This window comes from Hibiscus syriacus, unplaced genomic scaffold, assembly GCF_006381635.1.
Source record: "Hibiscus syriacus cultivar Baekdansim isolate YM2019G1 unplaced genomic scaffold, ASM638163v2 tig00002799_pilon, whole genome shotgun sequence".
In the NCBI taxonomy this organism is placed as follows: Eukaryota; Viridiplantae; Streptophyta; class Magnoliopsida; order Malvales; family Malvaceae; genus Hibiscus; species Hibiscus syriacus.
Genome location: NW_024061945.1, coordinates 406,390 through 418,593, shown reverse-complemented (window position 1 = coordinate 418,593; position 12,204 = coordinate 406,390). Strand labels below are relative to the sequence as shown.

General features: G+C 37.9%; 2 protein-coding genes and 1 pseudogene across 2 annotated transcripts; 2 read left to right on the top strand and 1 right to left on the bottom strand.

Annotated features, from left to right (window-relative positions):
* Window positions 1-4,177: 4,177 nt before the first annotated feature.
* Window positions 4,178-7,173, top strand: LOC120151127 (putative disease resistance RPP13-like protein 1). The gene has a single exon (XM_039163680.1). The coding sequence runs from the start codon at window positions 4,387-4,389 to the stop codon at window positions 7,171-7,173; it is 2,787 nt and encodes a 928-aa protein (XP_039019611.1). The 5' UTR covers window positions 4,178-4,386.
* A 3-nt stretch (window positions 7,174-7,176) lies between these two features.
* On the top strand, window positions 7,177-8,556 carry LOC120151120 (disease resistance protein RPV1-like). The gene has a single exon (XM_039163669.1). It carries the CDS (start codon window positions 7,177-7,179, stop codon window positions 8,554-8,556), a length of 1,380 nt encoding a protein of 459 aa, XP_039019600.1.
* A 343-nt stretch (window positions 8,557-8,899) lies between these two features.
* On the bottom strand, window positions 8,900-11,966 carry LOC120151111 (annotated as a pseudogene).
* Window positions 11,967-12,204: the final 238 nt, after the last annotated feature.

The following is a 12,204-nucleotide window of genomic DNA, read 5'->3' as shown; positions in this document are numbered from 1 at the left end:
GAACAGTAAATCACTGTTTGAACATTAACCCGAGGCTCAAAAAATTTCAGTATGTTAAAGGGGAACCGATTCCCCCCAAGGGGGTACCAATTCCCTCACTGTTCATCAGCCCAACGGTCATAATATTTGAATATTATGAAGGGGTATCGATTCCCTATGAAGGGGTACCGATTCCCCCCATTCTGGGTAGTCTATTTTTGCAGAAAAATCATTCCCAAACGGCTCCAAAACATCCCCAACGGCTAGATATGACTTCAAACACATTCCAAGCTATAAATACAAGCTATGGACACTTGAAGAAATAATATAGAACAACTATCCAAGCAATCAAACACAAGAGAAGAATTTTTCATTCTTATTTCATCTTTCTCTTGTATATATTTTGTTCTTGTGAGCTCAATCTTGTAAACACCTACCTTAGAGAGGTTTTCTTGTTTACATTTCTTATCCTTTTGTAAAGGGGAAAGGTTCTAGCTTAGCAAGTGTAAAAGCTAGGGAAAGGTTCTAGTTTAGCCCGGAAAAACTAGGGAGTTTGTAAGGTTACTCTTTATCCTCAAAAGAAAGAACAAATTAGTGAATTTGTTGGAAAATCCTTGGTGAGGAGCTAAGGTAGTGGACGTAGACTTTGATTGAGAAAGTCGAACCACTATAAATCGCTGTGCAATTCTCTATTTTTCAATCTCTTGACTCCCTAAACACAAAACCGTTCCGACCCCTCTTTGCAAACCGTTCCGGTTGTCGATTCGAGCTTCTGAAAATCCTAACACTCATGCATGCATAAACTAAGTGAGTAACCAAATAAAATAAAAACATTAAGTTTAGAGGTTACCCATTCCTTTTTCATGTGTGGCTAGAGCATCTTGAATATCATCATCTTCATCACCATTGCTCCCACACACCTACAAGAGACATTTAAGTAAATTTTGGTATCCAAATTGCTTTGGATCCTTGAACATTAGTTTCAATGCCTCTTGTTCCTTTTGGAACCCATACTTGTCTAATTTTAAATCGCTTTCCTTTCTTTAAAGGCAAGTATGTTCCGTATGACCATGATAATGACAATGTGAACATATTGTCATTATTGAACTAGATGAATTATTTAAAATGATCTCTTTTTCTTTTGTTAAACATTCAAGCTTAACTTTCAAATCGAAATTTTCTTTTTAAATAATTTCAAATTTCATTTTTGAAAGCTCTAAATCCTTCTTCAAGATTTCATTTTTATTTTCAAAATCCATTTTTGTTTCTAGAAGAAGTTTGTTTAATTTGAAAATTTCTTTTTCAAAGTTTTCAGATTTTATTTTTGAAAGCTCTAACTCCTTTCTCAACATTTCATTTTGATTTTCCAAGTCTGTTTTAGCTTTCAAAAGAATATCATTTTTAGCAATAAATTTAGAAATCAATTTATTGTATTTAGAGTTCATGGTCTCAAACTCCAAAAATAATTCATCATAAGCATCTGGTAACTTTTTAAAAGATTTTGAATTTAATCTATTTGAGTTAGAAGATACCTTTGGCTCTGTGAGAGCTAATAGAGACATCACCTTTATTGGTTCTTCTTCTTCCTTGTCTCTATAGATCTCCTCAAGCTTATCCCACATCTCCTTGACATTTGAACAAAGAAACTCCTTTATAACATTAGATCAATTGCACAACACAATATGTGCATAGCCTTGTATTTTGTTGAGCTTTATTCCGTTCTGATCACTCCACTTCTTTGCCTTCTTTGTATGAGAGGAATATCCTATCTCGATTATCATCCAAGCTTCCATATCATTTGCTTGGATAAATATCATCATGAACCTCTTCCAATGACTATAATTTGTTCCATTGAAGTAAGGAGGGACGTCAATTAGTCTGGACTCTTCCATGGAGAATGAACCATAAGTGACGCCATCTTTATCGATTTAAATCTTCTCGAATCGACTCAAGAGGTGGTTAAACCTTCAAATGAGTGAGGCTCTGATACCATTGTTGAGTTAATCGATCGATGGAATTAGCCAAGAAGGGTAAATTGGTAATAAAAATTTTGGTGGAAGCTTTTGCAGAAAATTGAAAACATTTGCACAGCGATTTGAGTGGTTCGACTTTCTCAACCAAAGTCTACGTCTACTACCTTAGCTATCCACACTAAGGATTTTCCAACAAATTCACTCATTTGTTCTTTCTTTTGAGGACAAAGAGTAACCTTACAACTCTCTCAAGAATTATACCCCAAATTCTTTAGCACACTCTTTTTCAAAGAGAAATACACAAATTTGCAAACTTACAAGGAAAACCTCACAAGGTAAACCTCACAAGGTAGATTGTTTGCACAATTCTAGAATAAGGAAAGAACACTCAAGGATAAATACAATAGAGCACAAATGGTGTTCTTGAAAGCACAATGAATATTGAATGAAAAATAGACTTGAAGTGCTCAAACAATGAGTTTGATGCTTTCTCTTTGATTCTCTCTCAATTCTTGATAATTGTTGTTTCTTGTTATTGATCAGTGGCTTCTAAGCTTGTTTAAATACTCCTTCAATTGATTCTGAACGTTGGTGATGATTAGTGAAGTTAATGGAGCCGTTTAAGTGTGAAAACAATTAATAAAACTGCTTGGAGCGTGGGGGGAATCAGTACCCCTCATAGGGAATCGGTTCCCTAAGTGTAAAATTCTAATATTTCGACCGTTACACAGGGGGGAATCGATACCCCCTTGGGGGGGGGGGGAATCAGTTCCCTCCGAGCATTCTATTTTTCTCGGAGCCAAACCATTCAAGGGGAATCGGTACCCCTTTGGGGGGAATCGGTTCCTTCTGGACAATCTGGAATATTTGGCTTTGAAATGGTTCGAAATACTTTGTAAAATTGTTTTGAAATTATTTTAAGATTAAAACTTAATTTTACACTTGAGTAAGGATTAAAAATGACATTTGAAAGATTTGGAGTAATATTTTGATATTCGAATAATTATATCGAATATACTTAGAAAATCTTTTGGAAAATCTTAAAATTCATTTAACTTAATTTGTTATATCAAAATATCAAAATGTTTTCAACAATTAACAATCATTTTCAACGGTTCGGTTAACCGAAACATTTTAGTATTAACAGTTTGGTTAATTAATATGTTAAATATAACGGTTATATCGATTAACAGTTACGAGTTTTTTTTTTTTTTTGCACACTCTAGTGGACATTAGCTTTTCCTAAAGCTGATTACTAATTGAATATAATAAATAAATTTGATGATTATGTGATAAGTTAATATATAAATATGTAATTAATGGTAAAAAAAGTAAAAAAATTAATATATCGTTAATATTTTTGTAAATTTTTTATTTAATATATCTCAAACATAATGACAACAAATTATAATATAATTCTGCTTATAAAATAGTTCTTTTACGTTGTAGTACATAGAATAATTACTCTTATTATAAATATGTATTTGATTTCTTTTATACAAAAATATATCTTTGATTAATGATATGATCTTTACATAATTAAAAAATCAAATAAATATTCTTATTATAACATATAAAATAATGATTATTTAATCTCAGATAATATTATTCGAACATGAATCATGTAAAAAACATTCAAAACATTATATTTTAAACCTTTTATTGCCTGAACATTTAATTATTATTTTTTTCTCGCGGTTGACATTTTTTTCACCATGAGCAACTATTGTTTGCAATACATATGAGTACCGAAATGTTCTCCTACCTCAATTTTTTATTATTTGTAGGTTGATTTCCTTGAAAATTCTCTCGAAATCAAAGAAATTTAAATCAAATTTTTAATTTTATGATGGATCAATCCACAATCTTCAACGTTTAATTAACCTAAAAATTGAGATATATTACTTTTTATCGATCTATCCAATATTCGAATTTGAGTAAAAATATGGATGTGAGAAGAAAGTTTTAGGAGTCTCTTTGCATAAACTTACCAAAAAATGAACTTCATTAAAGACTTATAATAAAGTAAAATTTAATGATAAAATTAAAAAATTTAAAGTTGATTAAATAGGATCTGAAAATCAAATGACTATATGCGTAGTTTACCCAAAAGAAATTTTGCGTTTACTCTACTCAAAATTAATATAGTGGTAAAATTATACTTTAATCGACACAAAAAAAGTACAGTTCATTTTGACCCTGAAGGAAATTTCCAGCTTAGCCCCGGTTCCAAAGTTCTGGTTGTTGGGGTCTTCAGTTTCCACGCCACACCTCTCTAGTGGAGCTAAAAGCAAGAGGATTAATTATTCTTAGTTTCGCCAAGTTTTTGGGTTAGTAGTTTGGAGTGGACGGACGGCACTGGAATTTGCATCTCCGGTGGTCTCCTTGTTCTCCCTCGTCTGCTCTCAGGTCATCTCAATTTAAAGAAATCGAGATGGAAGTTATTGTGTCAAGTGTTGCTGATACTGCGCTCTCCGCTTGCTTCCGCTCCCTATGCGAAAATCTGTCGTCCCCCGACTTCCTCAGATTCACACGCGACGAGCAACTCGCAGCCGAAATGAACAAGTGGCAGAAGCTCTTGCGTCAAATGAATGCCTCGCTCGAGGATGCCGAAGAGAAGCAAATCACAAGCCCTGCCGTCGAACACTGGCTCGACGAATTACAGCATGTTGCTTTTGATGTCGAGGATGTCGTTGACGAGCTCACCACCGAGGCTTTGCGGCGGAAACTAACGGAGCACACTCGGCAGCCTTCGGCAAGCACTAATAAGGTATGGAAGTTTATCGTCCCATCGTGTTTCCGTGCTATCAATATGAATATTATTAAGTTTGATGCCGAGATCAAACCGAAAATACAAGAAATTACTGCAAGATTGGATGAGTTGGTGGTACAAAAGAGGATTTTGAAGTTAGAAGAGATTGTTAAAGGTGGGTCTGAGAAGGTGCTTCAGAGAGTCACTACTTCTCTTGTTGATGAGTCTCGTGTTTATGGTAGGGAAAGTGATGCAGATGCCGTTGTGAACTTGTTGATGATGGATGGCGGAGAAATTGGTGAAGGCAAAATCGGTGTGGTTTCGATTTTAGGTATGGGAGGGTTAGGGAAAACTACTCTTGCTCAGTTAGTTTACAAGGATGTTCGAATCGAGACTTCATTCGAGTTGAGAGCCTGGGTTTGTGTCTCCGAGGAATTCGATGTTCTTAAGGTGACAAAGACCTTGATTCATGATGTTGCTTCTGATATCGATGAGTCGAAGGATTGGAATTCACTTCAAGTGCTCGAGGAGGAGTTGCGGGGAAGAAAATTTCTGATTGTTTTAGATGACATGTGGAATGAGAATTATGACCATTGGGATCTTCTATGCAGACCCTTTGCTGCAGGGGCTTCCGGGAGTAAAATACTGGTCACGACTCGGAATGAATCGGTTGCGCCTAGCTGTGGGGGATGCCGGCACCATTTGAAGGAACTGTCGATTGATGATTGTCTCTTGATATTAACCTGTCATGCTCTTAGAGCCAAGAATTTCGATGAATACCCGAATTTAAAAGCCGTTGGCGAGCGGATAGTGGAAAGGTGCAAAGGGTTGCCACTTGCCGCTAAGACCTTGGGAGGACTACTTAGGACTAAAGTGAATCAGGGTGAATGGGAGGACATACTGACGAGCAAGATATGGGATTTGCCTGACAAAAGAACCGGCATAATGCCGGCTCTGAGATTGAGCTACCTTCATCTTCCTTCCCTTTTGAAACGATGCTTTGCTTATTGCGCCATATTCCCAAAGGATAACGAATTCGACAAGGACGAGCTGGTTCTCTTGTGGATGGCGGAGGGTTTCTTACAACAGCCAAGAGGAGGTGCACGAATGGAGGATTTAGGTTCAAAATGTTTCAACGAGTTACTCTCGCGATCGTTTTTCCAACAATCGAACAGCAACCAAACGCAATTTGTGATGCATGACCTCATAAATGACTTGGCTAAATCCGTTTCCAGAGATATATGCTTTAATCTCGAGGACATGGATATGCTTGAGGGTGATATGTTATGCATGGCTGTTGAAAGGATTCGTTATTTAGCATTCACTCGTAAACAATACGATGTCGCAAAAAGATTCGAAGTCCTCCGTCAAACGAAGAAATTGAGAACGTTGGCTGCATTACCTACTTGTATGCCGACTTGGGCATCTTGTTGCTATTTGAGTGGTGATGTCTTGCAGAAAATGCTGTCAAGGTTGAGATGCTTAAGAGTACTATGTCTGAGTGGTTATTCCATCCGTGAGCTACCGAATTCCGTCGGTCATTTGAAGCAATTACGCTACCTGAACTTGTCTCGCAGTCGAATTAAACGGTTACCTCAATCTGTGGGTTCGCTTATCAACTTGCAAACGTTGAAGTTGCACGGCTGCACAGAACTTACTAATTTGCCACGAGTTATCGAAAATCAGGTGAACCTTCATGTTCTTGATCTTGCCGGTACTAGTAATTTACAGGATATGCCGTTTAAGATTGGAAAATTGAAGAATCTTCAGATTTTATCCAAATTAATTGTTGGCAAGGGCATTGGATCTGCTGTTAGTGAATTGAGGGGCTTGTTGAATCTGCGGGGGAAGCTTTCCATCTCGGGGTTGGAAAATGTTGCAGATTTCCGAGATGCTAGCAATGGGAACCTCAAGGACAAGGATGGCTTAACCGAGTTGGATCTGCAATGGAGTGACGAGTCCCTTAATTCTGAAAACGAGGAAGGTCATATGCATGTTCTCGAAAGTCTGATGCCCGGTAAGAATATGGAAAAACTGAGAATTCTGTTCTATGGTGGTAAAATGTTTCCTTCTTGGTTAGGTGATCCTTCATTGACTAACATAGTGTGGTTAGAACTCCTTAATTGCAGAAACAGCATATTACTTCCATCACTTGGGAGATTACCCTCACTAAAAATATTGTCCATAGTAGGAATGGATAGAGTCCAAAAGGTGGGTTTGATGTTTTATGGACATGGTTGTACATGTGTTAAGCCTTTTCCATCTTTGGAAATTCTACGGTTTAAGGATATGTTGGAATGGACGTGCTGGTCTTCTCCTAGCGGAGCTAATGAAGACTCGGGGGAAGAATTCCCTTGTCTCCTCGAGCTTACGGTAGAGAATTGTCCCAAGTTGATTGGAAAGTTACCTGGTCGTCTTCTTTCTCTCGTGAAACTTGTAATCAAGCATTGCCCGAAATTAGAATCTTAATCGATGAGTTTACCGTCTCTTAACGAGTTAAATGTAGAAGATTCCAATGAAGAGTTGTTGGGTAGCATTCTCGGCCCATCCTCTTTAACAGCTGTCACAACCAAGGGTCTGCCTGTACTTCAGCATCTTCAGAATGGGGTTGTCCGGTCTCCGGGAGCACTTAGAGTTCTTTCCATTTCCAGTTGCATTGGATTGACATCATTACAGGCGGCGGGTGATATTTTGCTGAATATTACTGCTGTAGAGCATCTGAAAATTAAGAACTGTTCACGGTTTTCTGAGACAGGTTTCTTTCCCATGCTGAAACATCTTACGCTCAAAGATTGCCAGAGTCTAAAGTTTCTGCCTAGTGCAATTACGATGCTTAGTTGTCCTCTCGAAGAATTGGAGATCGAAGATTGTCCGGCTCTCACATTTTTTGCAAATGGCAGGTTACCGACTGCACTTCGACGTTTGAAAATCAGGTTCTGTGAAGCTCTAGTTTCTCTACCACAGGGACTGATGCAGATCGATAACAGCACAAGCAACGTATCTCATCTCGAGAACTTGGAGATCATCGGTTGCCCTTCTCTCATTTCATTTCCAGAAGGCAAATTTCCCAGCAGCCTTAAAATACTTAAGATATGGAGATGCTTTCGATTGGAACCCCTTTCTGATACGATGCTGCCCAAAAATGGGTCACTCGAGCTCATTAGTGTCTTTAATTGCTCGACAATGACATGCTTGCCCGAGTGCATAAACTGTCTCACGCATCTGACTGAATTGAACTTACACAAGTGTACTGCTCTAAAATACTTCCCTGAAACCGGCTTGCAATTTCCCAACCTGAGAAAACTTGATATCTACGAGTGCAGGAGTCTCAAGTCCCTTCCTGATCAGATGTTAAGTCTCACCTCCCTTCATTATTTAACAATCGGTGAGTGTCCTGGTCTTGTGTCATTTCCCAAAGCTGGCTGGCCTCCTAACCTATTGGCACTCAAGATCTGGAACTGTGAAAATCTTAAGCAACCGTTGTTGGAATGGAACCTGTATGATCTGGCCTCTCTCAGCGATTTGACCATTGCCGGTGCACCTGATATAGTTTCCTTTCCAGATGAAATGTGCCTGCTTCCCACTAGTCTAATGTCTATGTATATATCAAGACTTCATAATTTGCGATCTCTGTCCGTGCGGCTCTGTGATCTGACATTGCTTAAAGAGCTGGAAATCTCCATGTGTCCTAAACTTCAGTGCTTACCGAAGGAAGGCTTACCTGCAGACCTTGGAAGATTTTGCATCAGGGACTGTCAACTTCTGAAACTACATTGTTTGGAAGGTAAAGGGGCATACTGGCCTATGATATCTCACATCCCATGTCTGGAAATAGAATCCACTGATGATTAAGGGTCGGATGTTCTAGTTTTGTATTTTTCTCCAATAGAACTGAAACCGTTCCCGGTCAACCACCGTGCATGGAGACCTTGTTTAGCCAAACTGGGAGACGACTTCACCAACATCTCCCTCAGACTCCCAAATCTACCGGGTGGCTACCCTGTGAACCATTCTCAACCCCCCCCCCCCTTTCTTTGCAATGAGAATATTATATGATTATATTTGTTAATTCTACTGCTTGGACTCATCCAAGTGTTTCTTTTTCATTTACTTTTGATATAGAAAGTAACAGTAGTGTTCTTGGGAGCGGAAAAAAAATATTGATTTCCCTACAAAATTAACAACATTTTTCCTACGACAGACAGCAATCTAAGATTAAAAGTAGATCAAAGGTGATGGATTCATGGGACGCCTTAACTATGAAACTAAAACATCATAGTTCAGCCCAATGATGCAAACTGTCGACGAATCAACACCCATGGAACCAAAAAAGCTTATTGAAAAACTAAAACAGAAAAAGTGCAAAGGGGGACAAGAATGACCGCAGTTACTTGCATGTCAGACGACAATAGGTTGCTCACCTTCAAGCTCGGATATGACTATCAGTAAATCAGTCATTTCTATGGAGAGAGGTTGTCTTTGGAGTTGGGTTAATAACCTGTGGTGCAACGAAGAACCGAATAAGCATTGAAGTAAAACATGTTTAGAATCGAGCAAGAGCCTTGGGCACCTATCGATTGTCCTTCACGTATCCTATCGCAACTTCTTGAGCATGCTCTCTTGGTTAGCTCAGAGAACGATGGGTTCTGTCCTTTCATGTAAAGACCAATATCCTGTCAAGAAACATAGGTAAGTAGCACCTCCACAACGTTTTTCCGAGGTCATTTTTACATGTATGAAGGATTATATCGGTAAGTAACATTGTAGCAGATTACTTAAACGGAAAGTTGCCATTACCTTCACGTATATTTCATTACCTTCAGCATTCAAAATGTCTTTCCATTCCTCATTAAGATCACTGTGCTTGGCCACTGTTATGCAACACATACAGTTATTTTTTTTAAAAGATTAAACATCGAAACAATACGAATATTGCTTATGTAACATCAAGACCTTGAGCTGTTGCGAGACTCATTACTTCCTCGGCTGCAATATAAGTTAGAGATGGCTTGATTCTCATAATCTGCAGGGTTTGATTGAAGCACTTCAACAATACATGAAAAACCTCAAAAATCGAAGATAATGAAATAAGAAAAGTTCAAATTACTTGTTTGCCAAATTTCCAGTAGACTATCTCTGCAAACAAATTTTGCACCTGCAGAACACTCGACAACCATTCTCGAACTAGTTTGTCACGGATATTAAAATTCAAGATCATGAGATTATCGAGGATTACAGTGAACCAAACTTACCGTCACTCCGAGTTTGTTGCAGATATTTTCGGCAAGAAGAAGAGAGTATGCAGATTGCTTGTCTGCTCTAGATGGCTCTGAAAAGTAAATAATTCCTTAAAGGATAAGTTTACTGATCGAAACATCAACTATTAATGATCATTACCTCCTAGAAGACATTCTCTATCAGAAATCACAACAAGGGAAAGCTATAATGATTTCTTCAAGGGTACAAGGTTTAGCTATCCGACAAATCGACAAGTCATATTTCTGTTCCAAAAGGAAAAGATTACGTTTCGGTCCTGCAAACCACACAGTCCATCCTACAGAACGAAGTGATTTGAAGAGACCGGTATATCTGCATGTTAATATCTATTGATGCCAAATTGCAGAGCTTAACTTTTAAATGCGGAGGAACACAACCGTAAAATGTTCAAGTTGACAGACTTCGTCAGTTTCCTTAGGAATTTCATCATCCTTGGGATGGAAGTATATCTGACCATCCCGATAAATACCACAAACAACTGCCTCAAAAGAAACCAACACAAGGAAACAGCACGGAAGTTCTTACCTCTATGAACACAAAGTTAAGCCGAAAGTGTTACCACATGGACACCCCGTCTTATTTTTCTATAAGTCAGTCCTGTTAGACTAGGAAAACGGAAAAGATTGAATACGTTCTCTGCAATAACACGGCACTAGTTAGTGACGGTGAAGAAAGGTAGAGCACAACGACATGGACAACGATACCGAGTTTTATAGCTCGAGCTTAAAGAATCAGAACCATCCTGATATATCTAAGAGTCAAGAAGTAAACAGGACATCATAATCGTTATGCACTTATGCTCTCTGTCTTTCCAACATCACAATAATAACAACTGTCAATGAGATCTTGTGCTTTACTTTTATAAATAAGTGCCTATATATCTTTTTGAGCCCCTTTTGCCGAGAACATTGAACAAATAGTTTAGAAGCGACATTTTCTACTGCCTCTACTTTCAGTCAGGAGATTGACTTTAAGAGCTCACATGTAGTGGAATTTGAAACCTGCATCAGAAAAATGAAGGACCAAAATTAAACTCGACATTTCTCATCGAGTACTATTATTCCCATGGTTATGAAAATGAAAATACCTCGACAATTGTCAGTACAGATTCGACCTTGGGAATAGGTTGAAGTGCTAATACAGATAGAAATGCATCATAATCAATTCCATACCTAATCAGTTAACAAACAGTCATCACTAAACATGAGCGTAGCAAAGCCTGGAAACGTAATATTATTACGTAAATCTTCAACTAAACTTCGCAACATGGTTCTTTGAAAAGAAGTCGATACAGGTCTTACTGGTCTCCTCTTGTAGGCAATATGACAATGGTGCGTGCCTTATTGGCTGCTGCTCTTTGAAATGATTTTGTCAAACTAAGGCTACAACTGCACAAGCAAAAGCCAATGTTTAAGAAATGGAAACTTAATGAAATGAATCGAATAGACTTCGAATCAAATACGTTTTATGAAGTTTGTATGTTTGGGGAGGAGGGCATTGTTCTTGTACCTCTTTGTAAGAAAATCAATATGGTTAAGATCCTTGGCAACGTTGTCAGCTAGTTTGTCCATTTGCTTTCTCGGAAGATCTGACATAAGAAGAATTCTCTGCCTCCTATGAAAATATAATGTGTGCCGAAACGAATAATTATGCATGAAAAAAAGGAAATAAAAAATACGGTGGAGGCATAATGTTTACCTTGCTGTAGCAGTCCCTAAACGCACAGCAAATTCATGAGATCAATCTAGTTGCTTTAGAATGAAAGACATACAACCTTTTAAACCGCAAATGATAATATGATCAGACTCCAAAACTTGCATTTGTGCTCCTTCCCTGAGTTTTTGCATGTTTCTCTGTCACCAAAAAATGAAATTTCAAAGGCATCTATGTCAGCTTATGTAAATGATGAGCTATTAGAAAAAAAAAAGGAAGAGATAAAACGAGCTCTGGTAAGAACTACTTACTCTGAACTGTTCTGTCATTTTGCTTATGTAAATAATGAACTACTTTTGTACAATTCATGGAGTTAGTTTATTCAACGAATTAGATAAGCAGGCAAAAGGTAAGCTTGTATCCACTTATGTCTGATGTAGATGTCGAAATAAGTCATGGACTATCTTTGTTATTGAGTTGACAAACTCTAGTCGCATCAGTCTCGGTAAGAAAAGCGATGACAGAGTTCTAGAGACCAGTTTACTATGGTGATCCTTCACCTGCAAGGAT